The 19,726-nt window shown below is 47.0% G+C and overlaps 1 protein-coding gene across 8 annotated transcripts in view; it reads right to left on the bottom strand.

Moving 5' to 3' along the window:
- Positions 1-19,726, bottom strand: part of HDAC4 (histone deacetylase 4) — a 255,508-nt gene that overhangs the window by 9,721 nt on the left and 226,061 nt on the right. For all 8 annotated transcript variants that reach the window (XM_086751531.1, XM_086751535.1, XM_086751533.1 and 5 more), the window contains 7 exons: positions 16,035-16,142; positions 15,428-15,483; positions 14,434-14,521; positions 13,096-13,215; positions 10,769-10,866; positions 2,331-2,449; positions 553-686 (listed from right to left, as the gene is read on the bottom strand). In XM_086751531.1, the coding sequence (XP_086607657.1) occupies positions 553-686; positions 2,331-2,449; positions 10,769-10,866; positions 13,096-13,215; positions 14,434-14,521; positions 15,428-15,483; positions 16,035-16,142 (723 nt within the window). The remainder of the gene's footprint in view (positions 1-552; positions 687-2,330; positions 2,450-10,768; positions 10,867-13,095; positions 13,216-14,433; positions 14,522-15,427; positions 15,484-16,034; positions 16,143-19,726) is intronic.

Below are 19,726 nucleotides of genomic sequence, written 5' to 3'. Positions count from 1 at the left end.
CTGCAGGAAAATACACTGACCTCCCCAGAAACCAAAACCTAGATTTCCTTGGTGTGCTTCTCTACCTTGCTCTTCTCTTGCAATCAAACACCCTGGCCTTTCCAGCCAACTTCTGCGACACAGCAATTTGCAGAAGGTAGAAAATACAACGTCAAGGAAAATACACAACTGAAAACAAGGTCAAGCAAGCTGCCCCACGCAGCAGGCACAGCTGTAGTACTAGAGGGGGAGTCTGCAAAGAGAAGGGAAGGCTTGGACAACAACTTCAGAAAGAAATTCAACTAATTAGTTATTTTCCAAAGAGCACAAAGCAAATTATTTGGATAAAGAATAAACCCCAATTCAATTCTTAGCTATTTCAATCCTTGTAACACAGACTGTCAAACACAGGTGGTTTTTAAACAAATAAAGCAGGCACTCTTTAAATCAAGATGTTTCAAAAGAACCCATAACAATGATGGAAGTTGGTTGGATTGACTGTTTTAGAGGACGAGATGCACAAATTCAGGGAGGGCGGGGGTTGCTGCCCCCTGGTTTTGCCGGTCTCTGTACCTCGTTTCCCAGCAAAGCAGAAACACACGCTTCCGAGGCGTCGCAGATGGCGGTCAGGTCGTGGCCTCCTTCGAGGGCCAGGACGACGCGACCCCCGGCCAGGCCCATCAGCTGCTTCGTCAGGTACCCGAAGCCTGTAAGGAGGGAAAAGAGGAAATGCAGGAGAAGGGCAAAGGTTGTGGCTGGAATCAGGCTCCTGGCAAAGGATCAAAGAATTACAGAAAGGAATTACATCATATTAAAAAACCACAAGGGATCTGAAAGGACTCAACACGTAATGTAAGCCAGGTTGGATTTTAATACGCTCGCTGCAGAATTCCAGCCATGGTTCAGCCGTGTGCGCCGCAGGACGGATCCGTATCGCCTCCGCGAGCTGGAGTTTATCCCAGGCGAGGGACACTGCCATCCTCCCTACCACCCTGAACCAAACATTGTACCAACGTCTCCACTGGCAAGGAGGAAAGAGGGTGGTAGGAGGCTGCGTTTGCCTTGCTTTGGGAGATGCACACACACAGGGGAAGGAGGAGGGGAAAGGGAAATCAGTAAAAAGGCTGCTGGTGCTTTCCGTTGCGATAGCAGCGTCGCAATGCCCCAGAGATATTTGACATCTAGTTCTTCACAGACGTTTCTTCCCATATATAATACGCTATAAAAATTCTGGAGGCACCCGGGACTTTGATCGTATGACACACAATACATTTCTACCCTTTAAGGAAAACAGAACCAAGCTGCGAGGATTTAAAAAACATGTCCTCAAAGCAACCTTCCCCCTCCAAAAAAAAAAAAGAAAAATTTAAAATCCAAATAAAAGGGAATCCAGTGCATTTCAACCCTCCATCTACGCTCCCTGCTTTTTGTTTTGCAGTGACCCCCGCCAGCACCTTTGCAAATCGGCAAATTAACAGCCAGATAAAAAGATTCACAGCCGAGTCCATAACTGTTTCGCGAGAGCAGCAGAGCATGGGAAATTCAACAAGCAGGTAAACAAGACCTTCTCATTACAAAGTGTTTCTGGAGATCTTAAATAACTTGTCTCTCATAAATCTATTTCACTTTATTCTTATAAAGTTTATGGGTTCAGCTACCTTATGGGTTTCTGAAGTTCACTGTAGAGAATAAGTCTCCCGGCTGAAGCAAACTCTTAAAAAAAATAATAATAATAAAATCCTTTTGCAAGAAAAAACGTCTTCTCGATTGATGTGACTGAAACAGCGCCAGACAAAGCCAGCGTAACAAAGGGGGCGAAAAAAACCTCAGTGTACTTCCTGTGCAATGCAAAACATCAGGGATCCAATGCAAACCCGAGGTTCTTGTGGGCCCATGTAATGGCTTCAAAGGTGGAGAACAAAAATACTCAGCTCAAATTGTTAAGAAGGTATCCTGGAGGAGCAAACAGACTGCTACCAGCATCCAGAGCAAGGGACACCGTTTGCATCTGGCACTGCCTTCTTTCTGCCATTTTGCATTAAAAAAGCGTAACTTTCTAATTCAGTAGCCATCTTCTGCAGAGATGTGACTACAAACAGCCTGGTAATTTCCTTGCACTTGAAAATGAAACCTGCAAAGCTTCAAGATCACAAAGGCTTTGGCCAGACCAAAATATTTACGGTGCAGTGACAAAACATGAGAAAATGCAAAGAAAAACGTTGAAAAGTTTGCCACTGAAATTAAAGATTTGAAGAACAACCCCAAAAGGTAAAACTGAGAAAATTTAGTCCCTAGGACATCAGCAATTTATACCAATTTTGGATCTCTGCTCTTGTAAATCTACAACTTACATTTTGCTGACAGATTATATCCTCCAAGAGGCGTGGGATGGCCTTCCACTGCATCGAAACCAGATGACACCAGCACAACATCTGGGGCAAATTCATTGGCAATGGGCATTACCACCGTTCTGCAACAGAAATTGAACAATGGCAAACACGTTACTCGGGCTCTCGAGCAAACGCAGGAACGCGCAAACCATGTTGACCAGACCCGCTATAAAACCCCGTGCCATGACTCCCCCGTGGCGAAGTCCACCCTCCGTTTTCTTCCCAGGTGAGCGCCCACCTGGCAGAACACCCTGCACCCCCGCGCAGTACAGTTTTAAAGCCAATCGCATGTCATTTTTTTCAGTGAAGTCTATTAATCCCTCCATCGACAGCCTCAGGTCCTGACCACGGAAATAAGCTGCCGTATGTTGTGCTTCCCACTTGTGATCGTATCTCGCTTTACGTACAGGGCACTGAAGGGATAAGGTAACTGCAGGTATTTTGGTTTTTTTTTTTCCCTGCTGCACTTCTCATTTGCCATAACAAAAGGCTGGAGATGTCGCACAGAGCAAAAAGCTTTAGTATGCAAATCTCCCACCCAAATACACCTCTCTCAACTCCAGTTCCCCATCCTCTGACGGGAAAAGTCAAAGCAAGGGAGCTTTTTAATGAACACGCTGTAGACTCCCACAGTCTTCTCTGATTAAGAAAGCCTGTCGCAAGCGCTCCTGGATTAACACGCTGGGGTACCCACGTGCATGTGCACTGATAACGGCAGGAAATATGGGAAAAGCCAGGAGGTGCACCGAGAGTTGTAAATCTCCATCTCCAGGTCCTTTATATACAGTAATATTTTCCAAATTATGGTGGTTTTTTTTTTCCATCTTGGATATATCCCTAGGGCAACCTGACCAATGCTGTTCCTTGCTGGTACTGAAGATGACAGCAATTCCCATTTCCCCGTCCTGGGAACAGCTACTGGTAGGGTTAACTTTCTAAAACACAAATTGAAGTTATTCACATACCAAAGCATGAACCTGTGAATATCCTTGCATACACGAGAACTCCACTTTTATTGAGTATAGTCGTTACGTTACACTCCGAACACCAGAAAAGCCCAGAAAGGTCTGTTTAGTGCTGAGATTGCTCAAGTGCTACCAAGACACCCATAAAACCCCACATCTCTTGCTACAATGATGTTAAACAGCCCCAAGACATCTGCTAGTGTCAGCAACGTGTCTTGGCCCCAACACCCATCTGAGCTCATGCCATTTCGCCCTCCGCCGAGTTTATTTTTAACGGAGTATTAACATCTACTATGCAGTGAGATACTTCCACTGTTGGTCAAACCCATCAAGTAGTTTCCATTGGCACCACCGAGCAGGCAGGGACACCCAGCGCATCGCAGGCCTGGTTGAGGCACTCAAAACACCACGCAGTCCAAAAAAACAAAAAAAAACCCTTCTAGCTTTCATTTTTTGCCAACTAATTGCCGCAGTAACCTCCTGCAGTCTTCCTGCCTGTCAGTCTCTGCACATAGACACAGAAATCAACGCAAAAAGGATCTTATTTTCTTCTAATTCTTACAAAATTCGAAAAAGGAATTTTAATCTTTTCCTCAAACGATGCGATTGCCCTATACATTTTGTCCTCCAGGAGATTATTACATAAGGAAGACAAAATAGCACAGTTTCAGCTGATGACTTTACAGTCGACAAAATCTGTTCAGTGAAACCCGCAGACGTTCTAAGCAGAAACCACCTCCTTCACAAAGGACTAAAGCAGCAGTTTTGAAGGAAGCACATGTGGCAGAGAAGTTTTCTTTTTTTTCCCTGAGCTTTGAAGTACCGCTGAGCTCTTTCATTTCTAATCGAATGAAAACAGCTAAATCATCAATTTTTTTTTTCCACTTCGCAAAGTTATGATACCATGGGAGCTGCTAGTACCTCAAGTGATGTGCGGGATCACCATACGCTGGTTGCAGAGAAACCCCGAACCTGCACCCTCGAGCTGTGTGCCTGGTCTGTCAGCACCGAGCGACCCACGCAACCTCGAATCAGCAACGTTTTGTTGGCTCGTCCACTGATGGCCAAGCACGAATGCGCCCAAGGAACAGGGACAGCTGGCGAGGAGTGCGATGGTGCTGGTGATGCTCAGTGGAAGGTCCCCGCACGGCGACGGCTGTTGGAAGATTCGGTGGAAGGTCCCTGCGTGGTGACGGCGGTTGGAAAATTCAGCAGAAGGTCCCCGCACGGCGACGGCGGTTGGAAAATTTGGCGGAAGGTCCCCGCACGGCGACAGCGGTTGGAAAATTCGGCGGAAGGTCCCTGCACGGTGACGGCGGTTGGAAGATTTGGCGGAAGGTCCTCGCGTGGTGACGGCGGTTGGAAGATACCTCTCGGGGCACAGCCAACGCTCAGGCAGCGCAGAGGGTTAACCGTGAACCCTGCCCGTATAAAATTTAGTGGAGAAAAAGCAGCAGTTGCTGCTTAAAAGTAAATCAATCGCTATTTGACATCAGCCAGAAGAAGCCATTTTGAGGATGTCCAGAGTTTTCTCTGGTGCAGGATGGGGTGACCCTATAGCTGCAACTGGTTACCCCAGCAAGTATCTTCAGCTCTGAGCAGTTCTTAGTGGTGCTCCGTATGCAGAGTACGTTTTTGTCAGGTCCCTCAGAGGGGGGACAGACAGACGGTCTGTGCCCACGGGACGGGTGCTGCTGAGCCGGGCGCGTTCGGCGGCAGCCAGAGGAGAAGTGGAAGATGACAGGGTGCCAGAATAAATAACCTAACGATGCGTTTGGTCCCCTGACTATCACAAACCCATCTAAACTCAACACCACTCGCAAATCCAGAGCTGAACCCTTTCCTTCGCCCATGGCTCCCAACCCAAACTCTCACGGGCTGCTCCTTCTTCTGACTTTTTCCTGATCCCAGTATTGCGCCCGTACTCCAAAGCCGCAGTCCCAGCTCTGTCCGATGCTCGCTGCGTACGTAAGCTGCTGTATCTTTGGTCACAAAACCTCACCCAGGAGGGACAAACTCCTCCTGGCTCTCAGTACTGCCTCCCTCATTATTCTTTTTTAATTGTAAAAAAAAAAAAAAAAAAAAACAACCCAAAACCAAAACCAAAACAAACCAAAATAGCGTCACGTGAAAATTCAAGATGCAAGCAAGCACACTGCTTTCAAACGATGTATTTCTGAGACTTCACCGGTGGGCAGTGTTTCAGGCACGTCTCACTCCGTCTTTCAGTCTTTAATTTCTCTCGTGCACGCATGAAAACAGCCTCTTCGCTCAGACCCACCACAGTAAAGCTAAGCCCCCAAGAGAAAGTAGCAATTAAGCTGCAAACAATCCTACGGCTTTGCCCTGGTGATGGTACTAAAAAAAAAAGGCAGAAATTAAAATTGCGATCAAGAAGGTGAGCGGTTTTCTCTGGAAATTGGTCTTTTAGCTGATGGCTAAGGTAGCTGCAGAGCTACTCACCGAGGAATGAAAGGGTTCATAACACTGAATATTCAGGCCTTGTAACATTTTTTAAAATACAAGGGTTACCTTAAATTTCCTAAATTTTAGCAGGTTGTTTTGCTTGCTCAGAATAAAGTAAACCCTTTCCTTTGACTAACCACAGCTAAGCTGAACAGCTATACCTGAGGCAGTACTGATGGCTGCAAACAGTAAAAACTACCGATCGTGTTCTGGGGAAAAAAAAAAAACAAACAAACAACGAAACAACTCAAACAATTTTATATCTATTTTCCAGAAGACTGAATAATTTTCAGTCTGCTACTAGCCAATTCAAACAATTAAACGCCCAATAAATGACAGGTACATTAAACAATCCTACAGAGGATTTTTTTTATTTTAAAACGCTCAATTGCAGCAAGCAAAGCGGTGAAACTTAGAAGGCTGAGCTCTTTTTTCAGACTCTTTTCCCACTGTTGACCGTATATATTTATATATACACCCTATTTATATATACAGCCCTTGCTGGCTCCTGAAACGGTTTACGGATCGAAGGAAAAAACAAAATTCCCTCCCAGACTGGCTCCCGAACTCACTTAACACCTTCTGAGAAATGCAGGAGGAGGGATTTTTCAAGTTTTTTTTTTTGCTTCTGGTTTAGGTGCTTTAAATAAAAAGAAAACTAACACGGAATCAAGCTGTATATGGAATTACAATTGTGGAGGAGACCTCAGGGTAGGGGAAGAAAAATTTGTATGAGACAACACAACTGCTAGAATCATCAGGAAAACTTTTATACAGATAATTCAGAGGAAAACTCCCGTGGATAACACACTTCAGCCTCACAAAGTACCTGTCCCGCGTAATAAGGAGCTAGCCACAACCTTTGCATTTTTTCCTGTGGGTCTCTTAGCTGGGTTTGCACACTCTTCTTCTGAAAATGTTATGAGGATTTATAGAAGCAAACATGATTTCTGCTTGTAGAACAAGTGAGGGAACAACAGACCCTGGTAAGAAAGCCCTGAATTTTACAGCCATTTGTTTCTATAACTACGGAATAACAGTGATGAAACCAAGAACATTTGGATGAGTTAAGGACTGTTAAAACTATATGCCCCGCGTTTTTTGCGTTAGAGTTTAATGCATTTCTGCCTAATCGGTGAAACCTGTGTTGCCCACATACTTCGGCGGTGAGTTCAGCCACGGGCCCCTCGCCCAGCGAAGGGTCAGCTAAATCACCGCGGCACGCTGGCTCGGGCAGCAGAGCCACTGCTACGACGGGGCGGAGGAGCGCCAAGCTCGTGGTGAGCTCCCCAAATCCTTTCCACACTTCTTGTTAGTGACCGGGGTGACTCCACCCTACTCCCCTCCTCAAAAAAAAAAAAAAAAAAAAAAAATACCCATCATGGTATCACCCCAAGCTCGAGCCGGGGCAGCCGGTGATTTCAGCCCTCGGTTCTGAAGACAAGAAGTGACAAAATGCAAGGCTGCTTCCCGCTTCGCATTTTTAACTCTTGTTCTCACTTTCGAAACGGCTCGGCGGGATTCACAAAGATTGAGAGGTCAGGCTGCCCGGCCCAGCCCAAGGCTGTACTGCAAACAGGGGGAAGTCAGCGCTCCTAGAAGAAATTCTCAGCAGAAAAATCACTGACGCGAATTATTGCCCTCTCTTCGGGGAGAGTAAACTGACCCTGAAACAGGTTTTCCATGCGGGGATGATCAGTTTCATTGGGATTTATTTATTCACTCATCAGAAGACTAATTTATGAGGAAAATTATCTCTGTTATTATTTCATTAGATCACTGCTTTTATCAAATCCATACACCAGCTCATCTTGAAACACAACAAAAAAAAAAAAAAAAAGAAGAAAAGTACGTTGCTTATTTTTCTTCTGCTCGTTTTACGTGGAAAGAAGGCTTTCTTCCCTAAAAGCAGACAAGCATGTGAAGAGTTAAGGCTTTAAAAAAAAAGAAAAAGGAAAAAAAAAAAAAAAGAAGAAAAAGTGTATCAGTATCTTTGCCTAGCTCAAAGGATTTCCACTGATTCCTCTACAGACTTCAAAGCCTCACAGTTTGGCATTTGGACTGGTTTGAATTAAAGCTCAGTTCTCCACTGTGAGTTTCCAAGTTCATGGTGAAAATGCCTGCTGCTTCTGGAGTTCATTATGGCCAATTTTCTTATCTTTTCTTCATCTTAGGTTTGATCCCCGGCAAATGCAACGTGGCATTCGATGGGGTGGAATAACAAGGTGCTGCCTTGGAGGCATGCATTGTCTCAAGGGGCTAACGCAAGAAAAGAAGGAAGGAAAAAAAAAAAAAAAAAAAAAAAAAGGGATGTATGACCCATTCCCTTCACTTTCTAACTCTCCGGGGACTATAAATTGCAAACTTCAAAGAGTTATTTTACATTAAAATCAATAGAAAGATTCGGGGGAAAAAATGTTTTTCAAAGAAGCCGGTTAAGATTTAAAAACGTCACTTGATAATGTATTATCACGACCAAACTTGGCATAAGTTTAAAAAAAAGCTTCTAATTTAACTTTAACTGAAGGTGTGCACATGGGGCAGCCTACGGGAGGTGCTGCCTAGGAGGACGAGTCACAGCATCCCAAAACTCCGCCAAAATAAGGGCTGCTCCCCAAAGAACAGCAGTTTCTGGGCAAAGACACCAGCGCCTGTTAAGGAACGGCTGGCAAAGGTCTCACTGTGCAGACTGAGCAATTTTCCAGGAGCCTTGAAACTCAATTAATTACTTATTGGCAAGCACATCACTCCGTCGCGAACTACGGGTTCTCCTAAGGAAGAGATCGGTCTTGTTTGACTGCTGGGATAAACAGACTTCCACCCTGGAGGGAAGCGCTGCTTTCCTGGAACAGGAATAAAACATCGGGACAAGCGACAGTTATTTGATTAGATGTTATTTTAAATCGTGTGCATTCTTCGAAGGCATTTTAACGGCAGGCTGAAGAGCAAAAGCTCTTTTTTGCCTAGTACAAGGGAATACAAACACCGGCACGAGGAAGAACAGAAAACAAGGCTCCCACATTTAATGCTGTTCCACAAAGGTGATATTGCACCCGCCTGTCACCAGAACGTCGCGTCCCATGCCTTGGCAAGCGCGTGTCTCCCTGGGTTTACGCGAAGCGGTAGCCGCAAGTGCAATAAATCCAGTTTGAAGACAGAAAACCACTTCAACCTGTAATTATGAACAAAAGATGCCAGCTGGGGAGGCTGGATGCCCGGTGTGGGGCAGGCAGGCGGCTGAACAGGACAATCTCTCAGAAAAATAAAGTCTAGATATGCAGCAGGTCAGAGAATTATATTCCTCCTCCTGGAAAGACTATCAGAAAGGAAACTCTGGTCTCACGCTGGCCTCTACTCACTGCTGCATTACTCACAAGTTCTCCTCTACCCAGAGACCTGCCTTCGTTCCCATCCTGCTCCCCTGTGGCTCCCACAGTTAATATGAACGCCTTCCTTTTCCTGTTCTCTGCAGCTCTGGGACGCAAATGCAGCACTCCAGGCTTGCAGCAGGTCCCCAAAAGCAAGGATCGGCTCAATTGATTCCCTGCAGATACCTCCCTGAGATCCATCAAACGCTTCTGTAAGCAGGACAGTAAGACCCGCAGGACACAAACAAATGAGTCAACAGGTGGCTTTATCTCCTGCTCTGTTTGGAGACCCAAAAGTTTTTTGGAGCACGCTTGAATATGCCTGTATGACCCAGCGCAGCGGTTTGTATCTGGCATCACATCCCAGCAATGCATCAGTTCAATTCCACTGCTTCGCTTCCCTTTGTTCACACTGACAGTGAGCGGGGAGTACCACTTCCTCAAGAGATGGTTATGTATTTATTCACAACACCCAACACGGTCCTTCTAGGGAGAAACCAGAATCCAGTAAGAAAAGCACAAACTCAACAGTTCGGTCATTTCAGGAGCACGCATATTTGATATTTTGGGTGAATAATAAAATCTAAAGCCTATCAAGGGCAACGAGGTTGGTGAGGGGTCTGGAGCACAAGTCTTATGAAAAGTGGCTGAGGGAACTGGGATTGTTCAGTCTGGAGAAGAGGAGGCTGAGGGGAGATCTCACTGCTCCCTACAGCTACCTGAAAGGAGGGTGTAGGGAGGCGAGTGTTGGTCTCTTCTCCCAAATAACTTCCAAGGACAAGAGGAAATGGCCTCAAGTTGCAGCAGGGGAGGTTTAGGTTGGGTATTAGGAAACACTTCTTTACTAAAAGAGTGGCCAGGCACTGGAACAGGCTGCCCAGGGCAGTGGTGGAGTCACCACCCCTGGAGGTGTTCAAAGAACGTGTAGACGTGGCACTTCAGGACATGGTTTAGTAGGCATGGTGGTGCCGAGTTGACGGTTGGACTTAATGACTTGGAGGTCTCTTCCAACCTTAAGATTCTATGAGTCTATGACTCAAAACAAGCCCACGTCCTTTGCTAGGAACACTTGGGAGTGAGCTATGGTGAGGAGTCGTGAGCAGAGCTCTTGCAGGGGAAGGACTGCACGCCCAACTCGCCCAAAAGTCGGGTACCATTGTCTGCATCACAGTAATGATGTCCCAAGCCTTGGGGCAGCTGCACTCTCAACTTTTAACTCATGATGGCTTGTTAAAAAGTTTTTCTGGGTTCCCCTCCCCATCCAGGTGAGTTTACACATAGAAATACCCACCCTAAACAGGTAAAAAGACTTTTAGGCAAAACTGGAAGAGCTTACTCGTATCAGTAGACATTTTACATTCATCCTTCAATGAGTCACAAGCAGTGAGTACGTCAGTTTCCTAATGTCACAAGCACGCTTCTTATGGCCAGTATATCTTATTTACTTCACTCAGCTTTATTTTTATTATGGTATTCAAAAAGTAATTGAAACTAGAGGTAAATCATCTATTTCTAAACTTAGCAAGACAGAAATTCAATAGGAAAAAGAAATCCAGTTTAGGTGAAAAATATGTTTGTAAGAGGAAAACTTCAATATTACCTGAAAGCAGTTAAGTATTCCGTGTCTCCCATGGGTGGATCAAGACCACCAGTAAAGGCCATGTTAACGTTGAAACCAACTCCTGCTCCTGTGCCAACCTGAAAAAGGAGATGGTACTCTTAATTACACAGAAACAGCAAACTCTGGCAACACGTCTCTGCTGTCTCCACTTTCTCTTCCTCCAGTTGAATATGGATTGTGATTCAATAGCTTGGTGCTAGTGAGGTTAATTTTTCCCTCTAAAGTGACCTGGTCCCCAAAACAAGAGGGAAAATAAAGCTCCTCCATGCTCTGATCTTTATGGGAGCCGTGGATCAGTGGTATTTGACTGCCGCTCGCCCAAAAAACACCTTGTCAAGTGGATCCTCTTCCTCTTCTGTGGGAGAGGGCGCTACGTGCAATAGCTTGCTTTAACTCATTTTCAGCTTTATTCTGAAGCATATTTTGTATTTCATTGCAGTTGTAACCCGGGAAAAATTCCTATAGTTTTAATCAGAGCGAGCTCCCCCTCTGCTGGGGAAAAATATGATTCGCAGAGAAGAGATTTTCGCTGCTTGAGGGACACACGGGTGGAAAATGTAAGTACATCCCCATCCCTGCATGTCCTGCAAATGTCCCTGTCTGCAAACACCTGTGAAAGGGGAAAACTGAAAAATAAACCAGGGGTTTTCCAGCAACTCATATGCCAAGAAGCAGGGCCATGTTTTTGCCACCCAGAACCCTGTGTTTGGTCCCTTCATCAGGCGGGGACCTCGCAGCTGCCTGAGCACAGCGGCCAGGAGCGCAGGCGGCCGGTCGGGAGGGACAGCGAGGGAACCGGGCAGCATCTGCTGCCACTGGCCATCCGTAACTCTGCACAGGGTTCTGAGCTCCTACACACACAGACTAGTTTTGGGCGGGGGGGGGGGGATGTTAGATCTCTGCATATGAAAAAAAAACCCAGCTCAACCCAAAAATTAATGTGTTACACAACACAAAGCCAGATAATTCAGGCTAGATAAATCTGCAGGGCTTGTGTTGCACGTTATTCCCTGCACTGGTGCAAACGCTGCTGGCAGAAAAACACAGCGGGTTCATCCCTCCACGGTGGGTTATTAATCCATCTGTAACTTTAATTGAATTTACTTTGTATTCTTTGTCTCATTCGGTCTGGAATGACACATCTAAAAATAACTATAAATGGTTAAATACGGAGCGGTTGCTGTAGTCTAGTGTTTTCTTATAACACCAGACATTTTGTAAGGCAGATTACTTCAGCAATGAAGTAGGTCTGAGACTTCTGTGTATGCTGAAGCAGAAATTAAGTCTGATGTAAAGGGAAAGGGCTGCAGTTTATTCCCTACAACAGTAGCGCACAAACAGGGCAATGAAGCAGCATCACGTTACGTTTAACTCTCTTTAGAAACCAAAATGGAAACACGGATGTCTGCTCGATGGGAAGATAGAAAATTGACAGGGTAAGAACTGCAGAAGTTTTCAGATATAATTCGGAGCGCCTCAGAGTGCACAACATTTCATATAATTTCCCTTTGATAAATCGCTCTGGAAGGACAACGTTTCCTGCCAAGCTAGAGGGAAAGGAAGGATGCGACGGATGTAGGAGCATGCAACGGAGTTCAGGGAGAACAGTCTCCCACCACTCTGCTGCAGGCTCTGAGGATACCACCAGGAGCCAGTGGATTTGGTCCAGCAGCACTCAGATCCCGGTGCTCAAATCCCACTGCTGGGGCCGTGCCATGTGAACACACCGGCGGCGGCAAGCAATGCCTCGGCAGGGCCAGGAGAAGGGGAGACGGATGGGCTCCAAGGCTGTGTCAGGAAAACTGAGAGCTGGCGGCACAGCCACGGACAACCTGTTCCTGCTGCATCTAAGAAACAACTTATGCCTGTGAGGGGGAAATCCTGAAAACACGCAAACTGTCAGGGACATCTAGTTGAAGACATCCTTGCTTCTTGCAGGGGGGTTGGATTGGATGACCTTGAAAAGTCCTTTCCCACCCAAACCATCCTGTGATTCTATGATTGTAAAAGCACACAGAGTGCTGGGGCAGCTGGCAAAGGGTCCTCTGGTTGTCCCAGAAGAGCTGGAGAGCCGAATTGCATTGACTCATTTTCCGCTCGTTAGCCAAGACACGCTTTTTTCCTGCCAGCCCATAGGGCAGGACACAATGCCCATGGCTGTGGGACGAGCGTGGGAGCAGTGGCAGGAGCTTCTCTCCAAGCCTCGTCTGGTAGAGGCTCCCCGAGATCTTGGGGGGCACCCGAATCACAGCCCCGCACTGATCCTACCAGACATGGGCGGATGCTACGCCAAGCCACGCTCTTACCTCGTCGGGAGCACCGCTGCCTGGAAAGAAGTTCCCATCATCATAGCGATGCAGTGAGATATAGAGAACATTGGGATCGTTGTAGAAAGCTTGCTGAGTACCGTTCCCGTGGTGCACATCCTTCGGGGACACAGAGTGCATTATATGAGGGAGGTCAGTACCTCAGTAAAAACACCGATTAAAGCCACCAACTGGGGATTCGAAAGGGTTTTCTCTGCTGTTGTGGTTTGTTTTCTGTGCTTCTCTGATCTAGCTGAAGCAGTTTGTCATAAATGAGAGTAACCGGCTTTGCACAGCTGGCCTCAGGTTACACGCCTTGTTTAATAACCACAAACGGAGGCAAACACAATCCCAAGCACACATCAAAACTGAACACAGCATCAATTTACTCGGGAGGAGAGAACTGGATTCATTCCCAGTCTTGAGGGATGGAAAGACTATATTAGTTGCCCCAAATTTGCATCTTTAATTGGTCAGTGGGGTGACCGCTGGCAGAAGAGCCCTCAAAGCTATGCTGGACCCAACAAGGTTAAACGACACAAACCCGTCGTCCAAGTCCCCTGCTGCATTGCTACTTGGTGCAGAAACACAGGACGAGCATTCAGAACATCCCTTTCTGACACAAAAACCAGCGAGAAGTGAGGAAACGGATGTCCATCCAGTAGGTCAAAAAGACAAATACATCCATTTTAACTGGTGGGTCTAGCCCATGGGAGATTTGTGGCAACCTCATCAAAACTCTTGGTCGATACCCACCAAGTCAAATGCCTTCACAGCCACATAAATACATTTTTAAATCTACAAAAATCTACTCTGCGCTGTCTGCAGAGTGTTTTGCTGTCTTGTTGCAACGTAGAGAGCGCTCCGGACTGCCTGCCCACTGGCACGGAGGCTGTCCTGGCCCAGAGGCAGGGCGCTGAGACCATCCCCACTGGGGGTCATGCTGTGCCAAGACAGCCCATCCCTCTCAGTAAGCAGTCCCCACATCTTGAAAAGAAAGCTGGGAGGGACTGTAACAGGTAAGGTCAACAACTTTCAGAAAAAAAATAACCAAAACCCAGCACAGGTTGTAATTAGAGAGACTGTGTTATGGGCTTGCTTTAGAAAGCAACTACTTATTAATTACAATTTTATTCTGAAAACTACAGACCCTTTAAGAAATATTTATTTTAATAAAAACACTTTAAAAACCAAATTTTGGCTTGCAGACCACAGGCAACATTTTTTTTTCACTGACTTATAAAGCCAGGGTTGCCCTTGCAATAAAAAAAAATTTTAAAAAAAGCCAGAAAAATTTCCACCTGCCCTCCTGAAGAGTAAGAACTGGCATTTACTCACCCAGTCCACTATAAGGATTTTGCTAACGTTCAGTCTTTGCTGGAGCAGCTTGGCTGCGATTGCCACGGAGTTAAAATAGCAGAAACCCCTGGAGGGAAAAGGAGAGGTGTTAATTACAGGTTTCCTTGGTCCCACCACACCTAGCATTGAGATATAACGCAGCAGGAGAAATTTCTTCTGCTCTCACTCTTCCTTCCTCCCTGGGAGACACACGCGTGTTAAATTAGAGACAGAAAACAGGCACGCAGCAGCAGGCATCTTCGGTTCTCTCTGAAACCGGGGAAGGTTTCCTACTTGCCCAAACTCGCTGCAACGGGGTGCTGCTCGGTGCCGGCTGCCCTGGGGATCGCAAGGGAAAGGAGCCATGGCCGGTGCCTTGGCCGCGAAGGAGTGGACATCTTCAGAGAGGCCTCAGAACGCTGGGCTGAGTTTGAGGGGCACTCAACAGCAAGCACCCATCTCCCACCCAAGGCAGGAAATTCAGCACATGTGGAGGCAGACACACAAAGCCAACACGATTTACGGGCAGAACACTGACTTGAAAACAGCCCAATGGTAAGCCCCCTGCCATACTAAACACACGCAAGATGCCCGACCTCAGCCTTCGCTTTGCGAAGTCTTCCCGCTCCGACACCCTCCTCCTTCCGTGCTGTGACCCCAGGACATAGTTACGTTTGCTGTTACCACTGCTAGCAGCGCATTTCTTGCTTTCCTCACATTGGATGAGCCGTCAACATTTAATTGAAAACAATTCACAAGAGTAAAGCAAATAAAATCATTGGTGCTTTTTCAATGCGTGACTGTAATGGTGATTTTGCTAAAAAACATCCACCCCAAACCGCTGAGCAGGATCTTGCCCTCTTCCAGAGAATTACTGAGAGAGATGAATATTCTAGTGTCTTACATACCAATAAGCAAGAAATTCTGGAATGGTAACCTAACCAACCACCTTTCTAATTTCCAGCAAGTTGCTAAAGCACCTACGCGTACTTACATGGGTGTGCTCTCTTCTGCGTGGTGACCCGGAGGCCGAACAACAGCAAATCCGTTCTACACACGAAAAACAAGACAAGGAAGAAGTGAGAGAAAGGACGGTTTATCGCACAAAGACGGCCGCAGCCAGAAGCATTGACGCTGCTTTGGACTACGTAGTTGCTCTGGATGGTTTTCTCAAGACCACAGCAGTGGAGGATGCTCTCCCTTGTTCTGGAGCGGGGGAAAAAAGTCCACATGAATTCTATGGGAACTGGTTGGTACAGCATATCTTTCCATTCAGGGCAAAAAAAAAAAAAATTCTGCATGAGGTCACTGAAAAAGCAAACAGGGCCCAGCTAAGGCAAGAGCAGGACCCTCAGATAGCACTGGAACAGTGATTTCACTGGCTGCTCTGGTTCCTTTCTTCCTTTTAATCAGCACGTAAGAACATTCACCAGGAGTCTGTTTTTCACTTGCTGATACCCTCAAAGATTTTTATGACTAAAACCAGATGGTGCCATTAAAAGGAAGCTAACGGGACCTCCGGCAGGACGCAGGCCCTGAGCCGAGCCCTGCCGACCCTGAGCCGAGCCTGTATCGAAGCCGAGCGTTATTTTCATACCAACCTTCAGTTCCCCCGTGGCTACTTTGAAAACGAGCTCGATGACACAGCCCACGGCCAGGCGAGCGGCACCGGACGAGTGAACTTCATTCCAAATTGTGTCACTGTCCACCTGACGAAGACACACAAGACCATGTTGAGGAGCAAGGAGGACAGCCAGAAAACACAGACTCGCATTTTATAAAGATATTATTCATATGTAGGCAATGCCTAAAATGCACATTCCTGCATTAAATTTAAATGTGTTAATTTTGAATGCATTAAGCTGTAGAACAGACCTGGGCAGTGCCAGGGCTAGGACCCCATCGACGACTGTAACATCACTGCTACCGAGTGCCCGTCCAAGCCATCCACCCTCAAGGGACGACCACGTGCCACAGCTCTGCAGCGCGGACGGGTCAGTGCCGTAGCAGAGGAGCAAATTCAGCATCTCGTGCGCTGTAGATACGCAGGTGTCTCCTACCGACACTCCTCCCAGCACTACGGTACCACTACTTCTCTTTAATCGTGGGAGGAAACTGATCCCAGATGAAATAAGAAGGTTTGTGAAATCTTTCAATGATTCTATACAATTTTAAAAATCACACAATAAAGAAGGATGTTTAATAACGGACGTTTAAAAGACACTTACCCAGGACTGCCAGGGTAAGGTTATGCTGACAGCAGCTTCCCTGGGGAACTGTAAGACCATCCCTGTCTCATCAAAGCTAACACCAGGCCTGCAACATCCAGCTGCTGACTACAGACCTTCACTGCAACACTAAATATCTGACAGGACCACCATCCTCTGTATTTTCCCCCTCAAAATCTGCAAATAGGCCACAGGCAAGGCGTTGGCAGACATCCCCACGTTGTTATTACAGGAGATCACCTCCTAATCTAGACAAGAAGTGAGAAGTGTTGGTTTTTAGCACATTCAGCCCAATAACCATAAGAAGACAAGATCAGCTCGCAACCATGCCATGAAATGCCTGCTCATTTTTTTTTTAACTGCCATTCAGCCACGACTCTGCGGAGAGCAGAGGGGGAAGGCCGGCTCCCGGGGGACCGTTCCTAGGCCGAAGCTCTGGATCTCCTCCACGGCATCCCTGGCCATCTCGCACGCCGCAATGAAAGCCAAGCTTGTTTGCTTCTTGCCAGTCACAGCCTTTGCAAAAGCCAGACTGCTGGGACTGTCCTGTGTCAGGCCAGCTCAGCGCGGGAACGTAGGATAAACGCTGTACTTCTCAACACGAAGGATCACGGGTCTTTTCCACATACTGCTCTGTGTTGAGCGTATTTATGGAAACAATGGCAAAGGAGAAGGGAAAAAAGAGATTATTTGTTTTGCCTGGCATCCAGTCTGCTCGCTGAGCTGCTCCACCTCCGTCATGGCTGTGCTAAGCCAGCAGAAATCGTCCCAAGCCTGTTATCAGGGAGGGCTTCTGAGCAGCTGGAGAATACCAGAAAGCCACAGTCATGCTGCCAACACGTGCACTGTCTCAGTCTGGGGAAAGCCACCGCATCGGTGGAAAAGCCCTATAGCGACTATTTGTGGCAGGAGGGCTCCCCTGGACTCCCCATAAATTGGGCCAATAACATGGGAACAGAAGTACGATGGGGTCTGAGCGACGCACGACACTTCCAGGAGTCCTGGACCAGCACTGCACACATGCAGGAGATGAGACTGAACTGACCACATCCTCCAAAAACTCCTAGCAAGGTGGGAAGAAGCCCAAGCTGCTTCTCCTCCCCACCGACCAGAGTGTCAGTGCTCTGCAAGGGTCTGTCTTTGAGGTCCTCATCACCAGTCCTGTGAAAACATTATGGGATGGTCAAGCTGCTTTGCAATCAGGATGACACTGCTACTTTCCCTCAGAGGATCCAACGGTCTTCATCCCCAGATCCTCTCCCCTCCAGTGTCTGCAAGTGGGAGATACTCATGGTTTAAACAACACAGAACATCTACTCGCCTTTTGCTAAGAGTCGACCACCTCAGTGCTGCTGGCCTCATGTTGCTCAAGTGAGATACAGCTGCACCATGCAGCTTGGGCTGAGCACGTCTAACCCGTCCCTGAGCACATCTAACTCACTTTCAAGCACACCTAACCCATCTTTCTTGGTCTTGGACGAAAATGCTGCAAGTAGCTAAGAGCTTCCCTCTCTGCCTACCACAGCAAGTATTCAGCCCCTTCCATGGATGCAGGATTGCAGAAGGTTATCTTCATTCACGGTAAGGCACCAGAGGAAGGGAAACACAAAAAACCCCAAATTCACATGTCCTAAGCGCGGCTTTACCTAAGGGTCCAAGAGACCCTCAGATCTCCTCCGACGTCTGTTCATGCCAGCCACAAAAGTCACTGGTGCCTGAGCCAAACATCGCCACGTTTGGGCCCTTTGATACCTGCAGACACCGGGCTTGTGTTGGCACTAGAGTGGTTTTAAAGAGTTATTATTTCTGCAGAAAGAAATCAAGTTCTTAGAAAAATAAGCATTCCACCAGTGATTTAGAAGCCAATTTCAAGGACTCTGCCATGCCCCCTGCGCCCAGTAGGAGGAGAACTGGATCCAGAGATGTCCACTGCCACCCGCAAGCTCTCCACTGCCCCATCCCGCCTGCAAACGCCTCCAAGACAAGGATTTAACACCCAGCCACCTTCCCTGGCACAGATGTCTGGAGACCACTGGGCCCTACTCCAAGGCAGCACTTCATCATCCATGTGACTGGAACCGTCTGAACAGTCAGTCCCACCGAAGCCATCAGCGCTCTGCAGCAGCGGGGCGTAGACTCTGCCGGGGTGGAAAATGTTATTAATGTGGCCCTGAGCTGGACTGCTCTCCGGCTCCGAAGCTGCTGCTGTTTGGTGCACGGGCTGTTGTTGACCTCTCCATCATTCCTGAATTCTGAAGTTCATTACAGGGGAGATGCTGTATGGCTTTCCCCGCCTACGAACTCTTTGATGTCGCTGTCATCACAGGAGTTGTTGCTGGGACAGCACATCAAGCCTTACCATCTGGAAGGACTTTACTGAGAGAGGAAGCACATTTCTTGCCTTTTGTTGATCCAACAGTGTATATTTCTCTTTTTTTTTTTTTCGTCCTGAGCTGGAGGATACAACTCTGTCAGAGATACTCTTCCATATCTGCCGCTGTTGGATGAGGAGCGGTTGTCCTGCTCGGCACATTCGTCTTCTAAACAATAATACTAATGCCTTGCTCATTCCAACAAAGGAGCTGCCACTTCTGCTAGGTGAGCCCGCAGGAGAGGGCTCCTTTAGAGGTGGGGAGAGAGATTTCCGCGCCTGGGACTTGCTGCAGGCTCTCAGCCTTGGCAGCAGGTATCGTTATTAGAAAATGAGGAGGGAATGCAGACGAGGAAGGCTCAAGACTTTGGTGCAGGCTCTCTTCTACGAGCAATGTCTAAGATGCCTCAGGGTGAAGCTGCAAGAGTTTTTTCTTCCTTATAAATGTAATAATCTTTATTACTATAAATTTTATTACTATGAGAAATAATTTTTATTAATATACATTACTGTGGTTCCTACTCACACCGTACACTATGCTATATGCTAACGTGCAGCTATTTAAAAACGAAATGAGGAGGTCTTACAACAGGTTTCATGACTCTCATCTGTTCCCTAGCTGAAGAGCCATGCAGATAAGAAACTAAGCACAGGGATGGGTAGAGGCAAGCTGCGCCGCGGCTGCAGCCCCTGC

The sequence above is a fragment of the Chlamydotis macqueenii genome, chromosome 6 (assembly GCF_036417535.1).
Source record: "Chlamydotis macqueenii isolate bChlMac1 chromosome 6, bChlMac1.mat, whole genome shotgun sequence".
In the NCBI taxonomy this organism is placed as follows: domain Eukaryota; kingdom Metazoa; phylum Chordata; class Aves; order Otidiformes; family Otididae; genus Chlamydotis; species Chlamydotis macqueenii.
The sequence above is the reverse complement of the archived record's forward strand: the minus strand, read 5'-3'. Positions and strand labels throughout refer to the sequence as shown.